Below are 17,389 nucleotides of genomic sequence, written 5' to 3' on the forward strand. Positions count from 1 at the left end.
ATATCCACGCCCTGTCACATGTTTGGCACTACGAGGATCAAACCACTTCGCGGGGAGTGATGAAATATGAACAGATACATTTCCATTAAAAACATCCATATTTTCTGTTTAAACTGTAATATTTAGCGTATTTTAAGGGCATCGGGCCAGCATCTCTCTTTTTGTTTATACTCTACAACACTATTTGGTCTGTTCCACAAAAATGGTCTGTTCCAGAGTCTCGTGATCACCAGGAAGTAAACTTTCCTTTCAGTCAATAAGAGCGAGAGGAGCTTCTTCTGTGTTTTTCTTTAGTTTTTCCCTCAGTATTTAAAATGCCTTTACTTTGTGGCGGAACATCTGAGGCGAAAGATGCGAATGAAGAGGTGCAGAAAATATGCGACGAGGTTGGTCACGTTACATTGCAGATAAAAAAAAGAAACAGCAACATGTCATAAGACGGGATTCACTGAAAGCTCCCGTTTTTCCCCACAGATGAAGTCTCACGCCGAGGATAAAGCAGGGCGCACGTTTGACGTCTTCACCGCGAAAACCTTTAAAACGCAAGTCGTTGCGGGGACAAATTACTTCGTTAAGGCAAGAGTAAAACCCTGTGGTTTTATAAATCGATTTATACGAGAATCCTGTTAACGGGCTACTGAATATGTCTGTAAAAGCAAGGCTGTCGGATACAGTCCTTAAAAAAAAGCATCGCTCTAAAACTAAATGATCTGTTTCAGGTTCATGTAGGTGGGGACGAGTACATTCATCTACGTGTCTATAAAACTCTGCCCCATGCTGGAGAAACACTGCAGCTGACCAGCATACAGGCATCCAAGACTCATCATGATCCCATTGAATACTTCTGAATGAAACTATGCAAATCAGAATAAATGTTTCCTAAAATGCTCATCAATCTCAGTTATCATTTTTAACACAGATAGTGGGATCGCTAACTTAAATTACACCTATTTTGAATTAGGTAAGCATTTAAATAGAGGTTTCCATTGTGTTTGGCACAACTGTAAAATACATTTTCCTCCCCATACACTCAAAACATCACTAATATGTAACTATGTCACATTTTGGGCTTTGTACTTTACTGATGGAGTTTTTTTTTTTTTTTTTTTTTTAATCTAACAGTGCAGTTCTGAGTAATTTTTTTGACAGTTTGCTTTTAAATTTTATGATAATTTCTCACGCAAGTATCATTATCTGGGGGTCTGTGGCATCTAAAAGACTGAAAACCCAAAAATCTCATTAATACAATCTGTTCACGACCCAGTGATGCATATATTTAGGGAAGGCCTTCAAGCTTTTTTTTTTTTTTTTTTTTTTTTTTTTTTTTTTTAGAAAAATCATTCTCATCGTACAAATTCATATAAAATAGCCAACTTGTGAAATAGTTGTTTTCCCATGAGATCGGGTTGGAAACCCCCTCTTTAACCTTTGACGCAGGTGGCCACATCGACATCTAAGATCAGATGAATCAACTTTTAAGTGCACTTCAAATTAACATTAATCACTATTATGCAAAGCAAGTAACAGACAACTTTTCATTAATTGGAAAACATTTCATGGTTTATAAAATCTTTTGTACAATATTTATACAAAATGGTTTACAGGATTCGGGCTACAATAGTGTTTCTTCACTGTAAGAAACACTAAGCCACAGAGCATACTGATGGAGGAGGGTTTGTGGGGTCAGTGACAATGTCCAGGCTCAGCTCCAGGTGTTTTCCTCAGAACAACTGTGTAGTTTATGATGACAGTAAAAGTATCATTCACTTGATCTTGGGAGGGGTGTAGTGGATTCGGCACCTTTCGTTGAAAACCTGAAAGAAAGTGCGATCGTTGCCAAACACTTCTAAATGCAAACCACTCGAATCAATAGAAGACACTCAATAACTCACCTTCAGACTCCGGTCATTGACCACTTCTTCAACATTTAGCTCAGACTGCATGAGTTTTAACTGTAGGGAAAAGGTAGAGAATTTAAACAAGTCAACTGCAGCCAAAGTACATATAAATAAAGACATTACCTTAGTTTGCTCTTTCCTGAGTTGCTTGATTATTGACAAGTTGTCTCCATCTTTTGCCCTCTCTTCACGTAACTGCCCGACGACAGCAGAGGTCTCTGTAATACATGACTTAATTGCCTTATCTCTGGAAAGATGAGCTTCCATGAGCTGAAAGGCATCGGCAGTACAGAGAAAACAAACATACTATTAATTAATACATAGCAGAGTATGACAGTACACTTAAACCAATAATACAACAAAATTAGGGGGATCTATAAAATAAATTGGTTTAGATTATTGAAGATTACTTATCACTGTGATACATACAGATTCATAAAGTTCTTTGCAGGTCTTTGTGGCATCCACTTTGCCTGAAAAGGATGCAGTGGGCACAGTAGTATTGAGGGCATGGACAATTCTGTCATCTATGGTGCGCATCACTTTTAATACTTCCTACAGGACAGAGATGTACACTACATCAATGCAAATAAAAATTAAAAGTAGTAGTTATAACCTGTGTGAGCGAAAACCGCTAATTTTAGTCCAAAATACCAGAACATTTGGCACCATAAATATTTAGAATACATATTACACAATTTTTAGATACTTGATGGCTTAAAACATTACGTGTTTTGTATTGTGTATAAATGAAAACTCGTCCAATGCATTTATATTAACGAAGCAAAACACAGTAGCTTAATCGCTTGTGTTTGCTTTGCTGCTCATTGAACCTCACTACTGCATGCAACAGACCACCGAGGGTCAGTCATTCGCATAGCCTCCCCAGCTAACATGATAACAACGTGCTTATAAAAATCGGTATGCCCTTAAACATTCTGCATAATTTGATCCTGTCTGCTGACAACTTCGCACATTTTACCTGAAACATTGAAAAGTCCTCACAGTTCAGAACTCCACCGGGCGCCGCCATAGTGAACTAAAGGGGTCCTACTCGTCGAGGGTGTCCAAAGATTGCCTGACCAAATACTGCCTTGACACTTTTTAAACATCTCTACAGGTAATTATTGAGTATTAAGCTTTTACAATCGTGAGACAATTTAACAGAGATAGTGTGACATAATTATTTCTCACGATGAAAATAAGATGTGAGCACGTAAAATCCACAGGTGATTTATGCGACATGTTCGCAAGAATGCAAATGTTTTGTATTATACATTTTATTTGACTTTATTATAAGTTACATCATTTATATTTACATTCGTGTCACGCTAACTGTACATACGTAACTTATGTCCTAGACAGGCGCTGAGGTGAGCGCAGCTGTTTTGGCCGCTCAGGGTCCTTCAGGGTTACACCAGCTCTGTACTCGCATATGAAGTCGAACTGACTTTAAGGTAGTTAGAGGAGCTAAACCTGACTTTGTCATTTGGGCACAATTTCATGGCTTAAAATTCGTCTTTTTCTTTCATCACATTTTTCTTCAGAAGTCATGATTTTCAACATGATCAGAGGGCCTCGCGCCGCTTTTGGCACTTTAATAGGTCAGTATTTTCCGTGTGATATTTGTTTTGGACGCAGCCAGGCAGCATATGATAAGCTTTGGTACTGGGCACAGTGGGCATTCTTCAAACACTTAACGGCATAAAACTAGCAGTGAAAATAAGATTATAAATACATTGTGACGCAGTATCATTTTTTGAGACTGGCATGAATGGATTCATAAGGTTGCTTAAGGTTGTTGCATAGATTTTATTACTTCTAATTGATGTTTTATCTAATACGTGGACAAAACCGCACCTCTTGTTATACTGATTTTACAACTCTATGTGATCTCTCTTACTAAAATGTACCATGGTAAAATTTTCCGTAAAATAATTAATAACAATATATTAATATTGATAATAATTTAATAACTATATATGTTATCGAGTCACATATTTTTCATTTTATATATATGTGTATGTATATATATATATATATATATATATATATATATATATATATATATATATATATATATAACAACGATGCTTTGAGATGAAAGTTGATGACATTTATAATGTTACAAAAGGTTTTATAATAGCAATTATAATAATAAATGTTTTTGAGCAGCAAATCAGAGTATTAGAATGATTTCTGAAGGATCGTGTGACACTAAGACTTGAGTAATGATGCTAAATATTTAGCTTCAAAATTATAGGAATAAATTACATTTTAAAATATATTCAAGTAGAAAATGTTTTTAATAATAATTAAATATTTCAAAATAGTAATGTTTTAGTGTAATTTGGATCAAATAAATGTAAGCTTGTGAGCATAATTGACTTCTTAAAAAAACATAAAAACTCCTACTGTTTAAAAAACCTTGACTGGTACTGTGTGTATATGATTTATGTAAATCGGTTAATTAAGTTTTGTATTTTCTGATTATTATTGAAATGATTATTATTCAAATTGGTAGTATTGTTCTTGTATTGTAAAGTCATTTATATTATATATATATATATATATATATATATACATACATACATACATACATACATACATTTATTTATTTATTCTTTTTTTTAAACAGCTTCTGTTTACATAACATAATTTTTAAACAGCTTCTGAAGTTCTAAATAAAAGTTTTAAATGCAATGTCACTTCCTCTAAAAAAACCAAAAAAAATATAACAGGAAACGGCACATTTGTGTTGCATAAACATCATCATACAGCCATAATTTATCATCACGACAGACTTAAAGGGACAGTTCAGCTAAAATTGTTCCACTAAGTAATGAAAGTCAAACCATTTTAAAGCAACGTGAGGGTAATTAAATGACAGAAATCTCACTTCTGAACTTTCTTTTTAATGGTCAGTTTCCTTCTACAGGGCAGGTGAGGAGAGGAGTGATGACCTCAGGGAGCAGAAGACTGTGCAGCAAGCCTGAAGGGGGGGCACCCCAGGGTCAGTGCTTAAATACCCATCCACTTCTGTCTACTGTTTAAGTGGCGGGGCATGTGACATGATTCAGCACTTGACGTGATGCTGCACTTTTACTTGCTGAATGAACTGCATCACTAAAGCAGGTTTTGTTCCCGGAATTCAAACACAAGAAAAAACATGCACGTTACACGCAACAGTGTAATTATGATGTAAAACAAGATTTCCGTTTAATATTCCTGTTTTGGCTATTTTACAGGGATCAGATTGTACTGAAGCAAATTTTCATGGTTTTCTTAATGGACTAACTTCTCTTCACCTTGTGTTTCCTCTATCCTTGTTTTCTTTAGCACAACGGCTCGGGTTTAAATTACCAGGCTACCGCCCATCGGAATGGGACAAAAAGATGCTGTTGTGGTCCGGACGATTTAAAACTGCAGATCAGATTCCAGAGTTTGTCTCGTAAGTGAGCAGTTCCTGTTTACATTTAAGAAAAACCCCCAGCTCTGGGGCATCCTACTAAACATATACGTCCACTGTGAGGTTCAAATGAGATTTCCTCGCCGTGTAGTGACAGGTAATTAGTGTAATTCATGGTATCTGGAGGGAGATCAGAGTGGGCTCTGTTTGTGATGTTAGATGCAAAACAGAGCATGCATGTCCTCCCTGACCCACCTTACTGTTGCTTTTTTACTAGGGATGGGTAAAAAATATGATTTAATGATTTATTTTGGTGTTCATTTGTATAGTCAAAGTACGAGTTCTTTAAACCCCAAACAATAATCTTTTTTACCGGATGATTGCATTTCACTAACAGTGAAAATATATTTGTAAAGGCCATGTTCACATTAAGAACAATAACAATATATTCTGTTATGAACGCGGTGTAGGTTGTCTTCAAGTGCTCAATTCGTTCAGCTGAAAAATATCATCAATAACGCTTTTGTGTGGACTTGGCTGTTGTCAACTAGATTGGTTATTAAAGCTTTTTCATTATAGTCTATAATAGTTTAATATAGTTACTTGTTCTTGATGTGAACAAGCGTTAAAATGCTTTCTGTGTGCGTTAATGTGAAACTGATATTTTTGTAGTGCACTAAGTGCGAAAGTTCCCCATGTAGCTCCTTCAGGAAAATAGTATTTTACATTCATTGTTTTGTGGGATCTCAGCCTGTGTTGGAGTTATTCAAATAAAAAAAACTCACTTTGTACTTTGTAATAATGATAAGAAGCGTCTTTCTATCGAGTTGTCCCCACACGCTTTTGCACGACTGTGACTAGTGAAGTTCGATTCAAAAACAAACGACTCGTATGAACTGGTACTTTTAGTGAATCAAAAATAAATGACTCCAATGAGCTAGTTCTTTTAACGATTTTTTCAAAGAGACAACGTACCTGTTTGAATAATCACTGTTAGCATTTAAATCAAATGAGAAAAAACCCCGTTCCGACTCTAAATAACACGTGACATGTTTTTATGAATGTACTGTTTTATGAAATAGTATTTTCTATACTTGCTGCGTGCAGATTCGAGATGATTGATGCTGCCAGGAACAGAGTGCGTGTGAAGGCCTGCTATGTGATGATGGCACTGACTGTGGTGGCGTGCATTGCTATGGCTGTCTCTGGGAAGCAGGTAATGGAAAGTGCGCTCCTGTATAAATGATAAGCTTGTTTGATATATGGCTCTTATGTCCTCCAATGCTTTTAATGGCAGGCGGCAGGTCGGCATGAAAATCTAACCTCTCTTAACATGGAGAAGAAGGCTCGATGGAGAGAGGAGGCACAGAGAGAAAAGGAGGCCACCGCACTTGCAGGGAAAGCCCAGTGAAGTCTGAGCTCCCAAGGCCCAAGACTCATCATACAACACCACAGCCAGTTATTTAATGTCAAATGCCACACGCTATAGGAACTCTAGTGGAGGTGGTACAGATTTTCCTTCGCATAGTAAACAGATTTTTAGAGTAGTGTATAAAATAAAGATGTGAGATTTTCCATGTGTGATTTTTGTATACGTAAAATAAAATAGTATTCCACTGCTTTTTGCATTGAAAGGGCAAAAATATTTCAAGTCGAACTCATTTTATTAGTTATAATTTTATCCTATTATGTGTTGCAAAGTTTTTGATTTACAAAGATTTTTTAAATCATATAAATGTTTATATAGTTCTCCAGCAATTACTTTTGATTCCCAAATAAATCCTAATTGAGGTAACATATAAAACACAGAGTAAACGGTTGCATTTTAATTAACATAACTTACCATAGTCCTCTAAATGGTTGACTAATTTAAACATTTTAGTTGAATGGACAACAAAACTAGTTCACTGAAGATTGAGCCAACTAAAAAATAACAATTCAGATAACACTTTGAAGTCAGAAATCGTCTCAACATAAAATTTCAGTGGAATTTGTAACTAAATTTTTTTACAGTGTAGTAATAATACAAGTAATACACATGACTCCCATCCATTAACAAACATCTTGTTAAGCTCTTTGTGAGAAACAAATCCATCAATATATTTTTAAATTATTGTTCATGCAAGTCTTCTGTTCATAATGTAGCTTTTTCTGCTGAAAAGGGCAGCTTGTCTGAATCAGGAGAGAAATATGCACAGATCAAAGAGCTTATAATTGAAAACTATCCACGATACAGTGGATTCTGATGAGAGACGACAACAGGGATGGTCTTTATTAAGGAATTATGAACGTTATTATGGATTATTTACATTTTGGGCAGACACAATGGTTTAAAGTGAAATTAATTGATAATGGATTTATTTCACGCTAACAGCTTTTCACTTCACAAGATGTTAACTGTAGTCTTGTGGATTATTGTGATGTTTTTATCTGTTTGGGCTCACAAATGAAAATTTCTGGGTGCACTATTCTTTAAAGGTTGTCCTAAAGCTGACGATTATTGTCTGCGCTTGATTAAAATGACCAAACCTAAATAAAATAGCACAGCTTTTAGCACTTGAGTGCATGGTCAAAAAGGTTAAGTGTACATGAACAACGAAAGCATAATGACTGGCTCTTCTGTGAATGAAGCAATGATGAATAAGAGTCTCTTACAGATCTCAAATTAAATCACTTGACCACAGAGCTTCATGAAACAGCATTTATGCAAATGGCGTAACAGAGAACAGTTACACAATCTCAATACGACAGCAGTATTGAACACAAAGAGCTGGTCATCTCTTGGGAAGAATCTGACATTGAAATAAGAAAACCTAAGTAAACAATCATATCTTCAGCTAATACCCAGTAAATCTTAAGTTTAAATTTGTCGATAAATTCTTTTAAAGTCCATTTGTTTGTCATTTTCCACCTCCATTTTTTAAAATGAGGATTATGGCACCTTCGGTATTAAGAGATTCTAACCCTCGCAAAATTACAATAAAATAAAACAGAACAACAAAACAGAACTGAACAATTTTCTGCTCTGTATTTTTCTCATATACAGTTCTAGTCACTCGAAAAAGATGGTGTGTCTGAACATGTGTGCGCATTCAGCATGATTAGACATTAATATTTAAGTTTGTCTCACACACACGTCAGGAAGCTAAAGCCTTTTCAGCTCAATTTTCAACAGCTTGTTAAAATATGTTGGAAGCTTTGACAGGGTTGGAGTTTTCTCAGCCAGAATGAGGCAGCGCTCTGAAATACTTAGTGTTTTCTGTAAGCGCATCCTCTTCACCTCAATGTCCTGAGAAGCGCTTCGGGGGTCTAAAATGGACTACAGAGGTTTGAATCTAAACAAAGGGTGTCTGTTCTGAACGTAAAGTGCCGATGAAGATGACGCTCATGTGAAATTGTCCTCTTGAATTATCAAATGGTCTAATGCACAGGATACAGGACCTGTCTTTTTGTCTGTCCAGCAGTCTCAGTGAGCAGGAAGACTCCAACTCCCAGAATTCCAAAGGTGCAAATGAGTAACCCTAAAAGGAGAGGCGGAGCCTGTACAGTTCAGTCATTGTTGGAATGCATGTTCGATGCAAGTCAAAGTAAGAAACCGTCTGACGGAAAGCCCGGACCCCTCAGTCCGTCTTTGAGCTCTCTGGGTCAATTGAGAACGTACAAGTGCCTTGCATTTATCAGACATGAGTTTTTCGGAGCATGTTGTCTGCGACTTTTTTTGTTGGGGAGGGTTTTTAGAGACATGCAAACACAGTCACACGGTCAGTCCAGTGTTTTACAACAGATGGAAAGCAGATCCCTTGTCAGAGTCAATATTGCAGTCAAGTCACACGAGCTGTGCTTTCCCAGCTTCCGTTAAGTCATCGCTGGATGCAGTTTTCCTGAATCGGGCTGAGGGACTGATGGGATACGCGTGCTTTGAAGGGCTTGAATGACAGTTCAATGAAGGAAGTGGGATATTTAAGTCGTATGAAAAATCTACTTGTCACATTTTCCACATCAGGACAGGAAGTCGCTATTTCGTTCTGGAGCCATCGTTCTGGACCGGGCCAGGGAAGTAGGACAAGAGGGGAGAAATGGGTTGACCGGCAACACACGCTCTTGTATATCACACCTTAATTGAAATGTTCGTTTGTTAATTCCTTCGCTCTGTTGGGTCGGGGGGTGCTGCTCACCCTCCAGTGGATTGCTTGGAGAAGATGGGGGGGCGAAGGGAAGTGTTAAAGTTGGAAACCCTCCATGGGAGCCTCACACTGCTGGAAAAGGAACTGCTGCTGCTGGAGGTCGACGGCAGGGGCCAGGGCTGGATCTTCATCCTCTGTGTTGAAGTAGCGCTCGATCAGGTCAAAAGCCTTCTGGTAGATCTCCTGGTTCTCATGACCCTGTAGAAACTCCAGTTTGTCCAAACCTGATGGAAAGGAATACAATTTTTTTTCCCTCAACAAATGTATAATATATATACATATTTTATAGAAAAATTTTTTTTTGTCTATCTTTCATTTTTTTATGTCTGTTTTACTTGATAAACGTGAAAACTTGTTGTGAAAATCTGATCTCCAGAATTAAAAACGCTGGCAGGATTAACACTGCTTACAATTGAAAGGGGATTTATTGTTGAAAGGTTGGGATGTAATGAAGGGTCTGAAGACCCTAGAGAACCAATTACAGGCATATGATCGGCTAAGGATTAATAAAGAAAAAAATTACTTTTTTCTTTTTACCACATACTATATAACAGTAAATAGTTATTATTGGAAATATTCCATTTACATTTTTTAAAAATATTTACTAGACAGATAAAGAAATATATATAGGCTAATTGCAATTACATTTTGCAAAACTTTTTTTATTTCACAGAAAAATATAATTATTATACGAACATTCACATTTGTCTTAAATTCTTTTCTTTTCAAATATTAAACCACAAAACCTTTTTGACACGAGACTGCAGGAAGACCATATAGACATATTTTTTAACTGCATGTACTCCTTACACTTGGACTTGATTTAATTATTTTTTTCTAAATAGTTTGCCCACAAGGAGGCATCACTGGCTCATGCTGATGTTTTACAGTTAACAAAAATCAAAAAGAACCAGACAGGAAAATAACAGATGGCTGCACTGGCCAGTGTATTTTTTGAGATGGTTAAAGACACCAACATCTCTAAACTTTAAAGTTGAAAAGAATAAGACAATTTTACTGCTCATAAGTTTTGATGAAAATCTTAGATGAAATAAAAATACTACTAAAGAATGACACCTAGTGCTCATGTGTTTGTTAATCCTAAAAATGTCCACCATTAAAAACAAGCTTTTGTTCCAGAATTGTTCTTCTACAACAGATTTATGATTTTCACTATACATAATTAAGCCACAAAAGTATAATGAGCTAATTATGCTTATGAGTGCACATTATAAGGGACCCAAACTCACAGTGCTTGCTATTTTTTTTTTTTTCACAGTTCATACTTCTCAGATCTAAACATTTATGGAAATCTATGTAAATGTGACAAAACACATGCAAGTGTGATGACTAACATACCATACGCCTCTTCAATGAGGGCGCAGTAGGGGTTGATTCCTCCTCCTCGTTTAGCCTCCAGCTCACCCAGTCTTAGGATGTTCTCCAAGCCATTCAGTGCCACCTGTACGATCTTCGAATCCATCAGAGTCAGGAGGTCACATAAAGGCTTGATGCACCCAAGCTCAACAAGATGCCTGAGGAGGAGAATAAAGCATTACAATATAAAGCCGTCTTGGATGCAGACGCAGGAAATGCACGTTAATAGCAGGCTAAAGAAGCGATCTGTCTCACCTGATCTGCTCAGCAGAACCACCAGATGTGGCGTTTGTGATGGCCCATGCCGCCTCCTTTCTTGTACGGAACTCGGCTACTTGCAGAATATTTATCAACGGGGGGAGCAAGTCTGCATCTATCACCATCTACAGAAGATCAAAACAAAGATTGTGAGAGAGAAAGGGACACTCTGGGCTTTTACAGAACAGATTTAATTATTTATATAAGGACTTGCAATGTTAAAATGCATTGGTTCGGTTTGCTTTCTCAAGGCAACATTTCAACGCATCTATGCAAGTATGCAACTGAGGCAGAAAACATTCTGTAATAAATGCTACGACTGTCTAACTGTAAGTACGCACGTACCTGTATTTGCGCACGGTTTCCGGCTGTGATATTGGAGATGGTCCAGCATGCCTCTTTTTTAATGGATTCTTTTGGGCTACTCAGCAGGTGAAGAAGACTTTGCAGGGCAGAGCAGTTTAAAATCACCTGTTAATGAGAAAACAAATGATGTCACGTATGCAATGGCGACAACATTACTGCAGAAGACGAAAAAGTACAGTTGTTTTACCTGAGTCTGTAGGTCATCTCCTGTGACTATGTTTCCGACGGCTCTTAGGGCAGGAGACACCACCTTATATTCTGCATGTCTGGAAAACACGAAAACTGCTGTCATTCTACGGGTTTGAAGCAGCACCCATAAAAATACAAAGGAGAAGCCGTTGGTTTGTTTGTTTTCTTTCAAGGACCAAGGTTTCAACACCTACAACATATGCAACACCTGCAGAAATTAGACAGACTAATTTTTAAAAGTGTGTGTTTTTTTTATTAGACTTGAGAGGTCATAAATGTAAGAAATCTTACATTTTGGTGTCCAGCAAATTGACTGGAAAATCAAGGGCCCTACAGATATTGTTGTCAATAAATGGGGCCTTTGGAGTCATAATGGTTGAGAATCGATCAATCACTTACTATTATTTATATAGCGCTTTTAACAATGCAGATTGTGTCAAAGCACTGAACAGTAACAAATATGAGAACAGAATGATAGTAATGTATGATGACAAGAATAAATGCAGAGATGTTCTGTGAAATCAAATTAAAGATAATCGCAAAATATTTAGTGTACGCAACTAAGATTCATCATTCTCTCTATATGTTTTTCATGTCTTACAGCAGTAGCTCCACTAGTCTGCGGCAGACTCCGGAGTCGATAACAGCCTGGATCTTCTCATTGGGACCGTCAGACAGATAAGAAAGAGCCCAGCATGCATCAGCCAGTATGTCGGTATCATTCACAAAGAGCAGCCAGGACAGAACGCTGAGACACGGCGACACCTGCATTAAAAAACAAATACAACTCAGATCTCTCTTTAAGCTTAAAGGCGTGTACACTCTTGTGACTTCATTCATTTTAATTAAATTATTGATAATCAAGAAAATGTTCATATATGTTCGTGTAATAAAAAAAAGGTCATTTTTGTTTATTACACTTTAATCAATGTCACTGTATTGTAAACAAAAGTGAATTCACATTATCATTAAAACACAAAATCAACATTAACTTAAGTAATTAAGCATAAATACTAAAAAAAAGGTTCTAGACTGATCAAACCGTGACCATGACGACACATGTGCAGGCCACCTACAGCAATACCATTGTGGTTTGTGGCAAGCGAAATAAAGCAAGAACTGACTATGGCTGTTTATGTGCTTGCTTGTCATTTATCAAGCACTTTTCATTTATCATGCTCTTCTCATTTACATACATTAATTTGGAAGATGCTTTTATTCATAACAACGCAAGAGTGTTTTGTACAATAACAGCTTATAATCAAAAGCTTTCGGCGGCTCTAACTGTAAAGATAGGCCTCTGGCTGTTAATAATTTATGTGCTTTGGTCAAACGTCTCAAGTTACAATAACGTGACAGTTGTTTGTGGGTTGCCCCTTCCTGCAATGTTTAGATTTCCCAACTTGAGCCTCAACCACTGTTGACACACACTAAAAGAACATCTTACCATGCTTGCCATGGATACATTTATTTGATAAAAAAACATTAAAATAAAAAAATATATTTTTAAAAAGTTTTGTCATGTATACTTACAATTCAAAATTGCCATTTTCTATTTTAATAAATTGTTAAATGTAATTTATTCCTGTAATAGCAAAGATACATTTTCAGCATAATTCCAGCCTTCAACGTCACATGATCCTTCAGAAATCATTCTAATTGGCTGATTTGGTGCGCAAGAAATCAATGTTATTATTATCAATGTTAAAAATAGATGTGTTCTTTAATACATTTACAGAAAGCATTACACAAAAGAACAGCATCTTTAGCAAGGGAAATGTAACAATATACTGTAAAAATATAAATGTTTATTTTTAACATGTCCCTGGAACAATGTATATTGTAAAAATCAATCTACAAATTATTTGCGCTGCACTGAAACAAAAAGAGGTGACGTTTACCTTGGCAAAATCTGGGGGTGGGTTTTTCCCCCTGCACAGGTTAGACAGAGCCCAAACTGCATTCCTCATCATAGTCAGGCGGTTTTGTTTAGCCAACAACCTGACAATATGAATTTGCATCATTAGAACAACAGTCAAGACAGTCACTCAACAGTACAGTTGTTTTAAAACAAATGGTTGCATGACTTACTGTACTAAAGAGGGTAGAATATTGCAGTCCAGAACATAGTCCCTGCACTCAGTGCTGTCACCTGCAATATTGCCTAAAGCCCACACTGCCTGCAATGCAAAAAGACAGTTGCAATCACAAACTCAATCCTATTTTTTTTTACCTATCTGTTTTCATTTGTCCCCCTTCGGCGAGACGCTCACCTGTTCCTGTACATCCTCGAAGTCGGAGCTGAGCATCTCGATGAAAATGGGCACGGCCCCGGCCTGGATGACCACGCGTGTCTGGTGAGATGTTCCTGAGGCGATGTTAGTCAGAACCCACGCCGCTTCAAACTACGCAGAGACAGGACGTCTGTCACTATACTGCCGAAAAGCATTCACTAATGCACCATTCAAGAGCCGAAGGGATTAAATAAAGATAGCGAGGAGTCTTGCGGAATATACACATTCCAATAGTGTGAGCATGTGCTGGGAGAGATCCATGCCAAATGACTCACGGTCTCACTGCTCTGACTTACAGGATATGTCTGCAGGCTGTTCTTCTGCTTCTAGGCTACATGGTTCCTATCACTTAGATACGGCATGCTAAGCTCACCTGTAGCGTGCAGTTCTCTCTTCTTTTCAGGAACTCAACAAATCGCTCCACAACACCAGGGGTGGCGATAACCTCATCAATAGGGGGATTAGGCTCTAACGGAGGGTTAAAGATGGAATTAGCATCCTTTTATCATAAATGTGATTATGCAAATGCGTGAATTTCATTCTTCGGGGTCATTCACCTTTGGATAAGAGCTTTCTGAAGCGCTGTGTTCCTATGAGTTGTTGTTCTGGGGAGCTGGAGAAGATCATCTGTATCATGTCCTCAGAAATAACACTTCCCTGTGATGACGGAAAGACAAAAATGGTAATAATCTATTCGTTTTTTTTTTCATTGATAAGTAAAACGCTACGATAGCTATTGTTTTATCTTTCTCACTGTGATTTGGTCCATATTGTTGGCCTGTGATTCCAGGTATCCACTGTCTGACATCCCATCATCCTCCAGTGTTCCATCCTCTTCCACTGTGGCCACATTTCTGCGCTTGAACAGCTGTAAGAACACAGATTCTAAGATCGTTGTGCTCAATAAAAATACCAACATGTGCCACATATTAACACTAATGTTGCATTTCTTTCCTCGGAAGGGAATAAGTGAGTGATGTTTTTATTATTGTTACAAAATTTTCTCCTGTAGAATTAGCTAGAAGTATTTGTACGCTGATTCTCTCAAACACTGATTTCTGTAAATATTTCTGTAAATACTGTGATTTTAATGCAACGTATTTTTGTATGTGTGTGTGCACAAATGATTAATCATGATTAATCCAAAATGAAAATAAAAAAGGTTTTTATATTAAATATATTTACATAAGACATTATTTAAATGAGCATAAATATGTAAATATGTTTAAAATACATGCTGTATATGTATTTATATACTAATTATATATATATATATATATATATATATATATATATATATATATATATATATATATATATATATATATATATATATATATATATATATATTTTTTTTTTTTTTTTAATTCTTGTATTTTTTTCCCCACACAAACTAATAAACAACTATTTCAGAAAATGACAACAAAATACACACTCTTACAAAATACACTCTTATATCTACAATTCTCCTACTTGTTCATCTTTTTTTTGTTTGCGAAGTTGGAGGCCCTCTTCCTCCCTCCTCCTCCTCATCTCATCTGTGTTGAGCGATTTGTTTTTATAGCTTTTGAGACGTGCATTGTCCTTCCCCTGACTCATGATGTTGCCTGCTGGAAAGACATGATCAAAGCAAGATGAGCACAAGAGGAATCACCAAGACTCATTACAATATTCACTTGATCTCAGCTAGACGACAGGCTTTGGAATATCATTTAGTGTAACTTGTTTCTATCGGCAGTGGACACATACACCAATCATAATGCCATAAATGACCTTGTCAGTCACTTTAATGCTGGGTTAAACTACAAAACAGAAGTATATGTTGAGGTTGTGTGTCAATATGTTTAGCCAGAGCTTGAATACTTTCAATCACTTGCAAATAAAATCAGATCAAGAACGTTATGAATGGTAGCATTAGGTTTTATCTTCTATATTGTCACATGTAATTGACTGTAACAAATTATCAGAAAATATGAAAATTGTGTAGGCTGGTGACTTGCTGATTGGATTTTTTGATGTGGGCGTTGCACTTAAAAGTGGAGGCGGACGAACAGTGCAGAGGTGGTGTACATCACCAGAGAGAAGTTTGTAAATTTCACCCAAATGTCTGTCTGTAATATGTTTAAAAAAATAAGGTTTATGTTAATTTCCTGCCATGTTTATGGACTTTAGGGTATTTTGCTTCCATAACACTTTTTTTTTAATATATATTATTTTTGAGTTTGCATCTGTAGATTTAAATTTCTTTATTAGGCTGTTAACTCAAAATATAATAAATCAAATTATGTTTTTTCCCTCATGCATCTCCACTTCAGCAGAACTTTTCCAATTTCTATATTATGATGGGGTTTTTTTACAGAGGGGTTTGTCCATATTATCATCCACTTGATTTATGCATTACATTTATTTCAAATTAAATTGTATGCGTTTTTGTCCACCTGTTGACATTATTTTTCTATTTATGGAGTGATAAAATAATTCACATTTATAAAAACCCTTATTGGTCAATTTGTTTGACCTAATGTATCAACAAAGTAAAAAACTGTTCTAATGTTCACATCGTTGTTCTGCAAATATATTCAAATGTATGTATATTTAATTAGACACGACCAAAGATGAATATTTAAGTACATATGAAGTCGTTTTAATGTACTGTGATTAACCAGTCAGCTGGGGACGTACAGTGACATCTATTCGATACATAATTGTACTATTTTCACTTGTGGTGTTTTGCCTTAAATGTCTATAAAGGATATTAAGATATTAGAAAGAAACAGAGGCGGACTGGATCTGTCAGTGTGTCTTTAACCCGCTTCTCACGGGCAGTGGCGCCTGAGCCCGCAGTGAAGGGGAGCGACTCATCCAACCATCTCCAGCTAAAAACACCCGGCCAAACACACCAAATCAACCGTACACGGAGCCCGTGAAGCGGAAACGATCGATTCAAGTCAATGAAACGTCATTTCAGCTCCTCACATGGCAGCGATCATCGACTGAAGCGCAGGTTTGTTGGTAATAACGTCTTAACGCCAGACTCGCCTCCCCCTCCCAGATCTGCGCAGCAGCCTCTGTTAGCTCCCCTGCTAACCCTCCCAACAAGGTTGTCCGACTGAAGGCTTGTATTTAGGTTTTAACATTTTTATATTTTGAATATAACATCATAGCGATGGTATAAAACCACACAGACACAAATAATTCACAGTGGCGCACTGACCTGTCAAAACTGCCTCGTTTATCCCTGCGTCGTTTAAGCTGCTACCGTTCAGCCTCCGCCGGTATCGTGATACTGCGCATGCGCACTGAAAGAGGACATCGTGTGCGAAGCGCATGTCTGGTTCTCCGTGTTGCCAGTTTTGTGTAACGAACCGTGTTGCCATGTCCATTTCTTTTTTTTTTCTTTCCATATTTATAAGA

At 36.9% G+C, this 17,389-nt stretch overlaps 4 protein-coding genes across 6 annotated transcripts; 2 read left to right on the forward strand and 2 right to left on the reverse strand.

The window, feature by feature from the left end:
* Window positions 1-225: 225 nt before the first annotated feature.
* On the forward strand, window positions 226-889 carry cst14a.2 (cystatin 14a, tandem duplicate 2). Its single transcript, XM_043226751.1, has 3 exons — window positions 226-386; window positions 475-576; window positions 720-889. Exons 1-3 carry the CDS (start codon window positions 315-317, stop codon window positions 846-848), a joined length of 303 nt encoding a protein of 100 aa, XP_043082686.1. The 5' UTR covers window positions 226-314; the 3' UTR covers window positions 849-889.
* Window positions 890-1,538: 649 nt separating this feature from the next.
* mix23 (mitochondrial matrix import factor 23) lies at window positions 1,539-2,977 on the reverse strand. Its single transcript, XM_043226006.1, has 5 exons — window positions 2,881-2,977; window positions 2,328-2,453; window positions 2,022-2,168; window positions 1,893-1,952; window positions 1,539-1,814 (listed from the first exon to the last, which is right to left on the reverse strand). The coding sequence occupies exons 1-5, from the start codon at window positions 2,929-2,931 to the stop codon at window positions 1,764-1,766; spliced, it is 435 nt and encodes a 144-aa protein (XP_043081941.1). The 5' UTR covers window positions 2,932-2,977; the 3' UTR covers window positions 1,539-1,763.
* Window positions 2,978-3,273: 296 nt separating this feature from the next.
* fam162a (family with sequence similarity 162 member A) lies at window positions 3,274-6,952 on the forward strand. 2 transcript variants are annotated; one of them, XM_043226004.1, is made up of 6 exons: window positions 3,274-3,355; window positions 3,446-3,502; window positions 4,837-4,911; window positions 5,238-5,349; window positions 6,415-6,523; window positions 6,605-6,952. In XM_043226004.1, the coding sequence occupies exons 2-6, from the start codon at window positions 3,451-3,453 to the stop codon at window positions 6,716-6,718; spliced, it is 462 nt and encodes a 153-aa protein (XP_043081939.1). In that variant the 5' UTR covers window positions 3,274-3,355; window positions 3,446-3,450; the 3' UTR covers window positions 6,719-6,952. The 2 variants fall into 2 exon arrangements, with proteins under 2 accessions (XP_043081939.1, XP_043081940.1); XM_043226005.1 differs by having other exon boundaries at window positions 3,303-3,502; window positions 4,824-4,911.
* A 1,042-nt stretch (window positions 6,953-7,994) lies between these two features.
* Window positions 7,995-17,389, reverse strand: kpna1 (karyopherin alpha 1 (importin alpha 5)). Of its 2 annotated transcripts, none has more exons than XM_043226003.1 (14): window positions 17,190-17,389; window positions 15,449-15,582; window positions 14,730-14,843; window positions 14,533-14,632; window positions 14,349-14,443; window positions 13,955-14,086; window positions 13,773-13,861; window positions 13,583-13,682; window positions 12,283-12,446; window positions 11,680-11,758; window positions 11,472-11,597; window positions 11,124-11,251; window positions 10,851-11,026; window positions 7,995-9,715 (listed from the first exon to the last, which is right to left on the reverse strand). In XM_043226003.1, the coding sequence occupies exons 1-14, from the start codon at window positions 17,377-17,379 to the stop codon at window positions 9,528-9,530; spliced, it is 1,815 nt and encodes a 604-aa protein (XP_043081938.1). In that variant the 5' UTR covers window positions 17,380-17,389; the 3' UTR covers window positions 7,995-9,527. The 2 variants fall into 2 exon arrangements, with proteins under 2 accessions (XP_043081938.1, XP_043081937.1); XM_043226002.1 differs by having other exon boundaries at window positions 15,449-15,585.

This window comes from Puntigrus tetrazona, chromosome 24, assembly GCF_018831695.1.
Source record: "Puntigrus tetrazona isolate hp1 chromosome 24, ASM1883169v1, whole genome shotgun sequence".
NCBI classification, from domain to species: domain Eukaryota; kingdom Metazoa; phylum Chordata; class Actinopteri; order Cypriniformes; family Cyprinidae; genus Puntigrus; species Puntigrus tetrazona.

Excerpts from the sequence above, each read along its gene's own strand:
- cst14a.2 (XM_043226751.1), top strand. The coding sequence starts at position 315 with ATGCCTTTACTTTGTGGCGGAACATCTGAGGCGAAAGATGCGAATGAA. Across the intron at positions 387-474 it reads TGCAGAAAATATGCGACGAG|ATGAAGTCTCACGCCGAGGA; the intron begins GTTGGTCACGTT and ends TTTTCCCCACAG. Across the intron at positions 577-719 it reads GGACAAATTACTTCGTTAAG|GTTCATGTAGGTGGGGACGA; the intron begins GCAAGAGTAAAA and ends GATCTGTTTCAG.
- mix23 (XM_043226006.1), bottom strand. The coding sequence starts at position 2,931 with ATGGCGGCGCCCGGTGGAGTTCTGAACTGTGAGGACTTTTCAATGTTT. Across the intron at positions 1,953-2,021 it reads TCAGGAAAGAGCAAACTAAG|TTAAAACTCATGCAGTCTGA; the intron begins GTAATGTCTTTA and ends TTTTCCCTACAG. Across the intron at positions 1,815-1,892 it reads TCAATGACCGGAGTCTGAAG|GTTTTCAACGAAAGGTGCCG; the intron begins GTGAGTTATTGA and ends ACTTTCTTTCAG.
- fam162a (XM_043226004.1), top strand. The coding sequence starts at position 3,451 with ATGATTTTCAACATGATCAGAGGGCCTCGCGCCGCTTTTGGCACTTTA. Across the intron at positions 5,350-6,414 it reads CAGATTCCAGAGTTTGTCTC|ATTCGAGATGATTGATGCTG; the intron begins GTAAGTGAGCAG and ends TGCTGCGTGCAG. Across the intron at positions 6,524-6,604 it reads TGGCTGTCTCTGGGAAGCAG|GCGGCAGGTCGGCATGAAAA; the intron begins GTAATGGAAAGT and ends TTTTAATGGCAG.
- kpna1 (XM_043226002.1), bottom strand. The coding sequence starts at position 17,379 with ATGGAAAGAAAAAAAAAAGAAATGGACATGGCAACACGGTTCGTTACA. Across the intron at positions 15,586-17,189 it reads AAACGAGGCAGTTTTGACAG|CAGGCAACATCATGAGTCAG; the intron begins GTCAGTGCGCCA and ends ATGTCTTTCCAG. Across the intron at positions 14,844-15,448 it reads AACAAAAAAAAGATGAACAA|CTGTTCAAGCGCAGAAATGT; the intron begins GTAGGAGAATTG and ends GTGTTCTTACAG.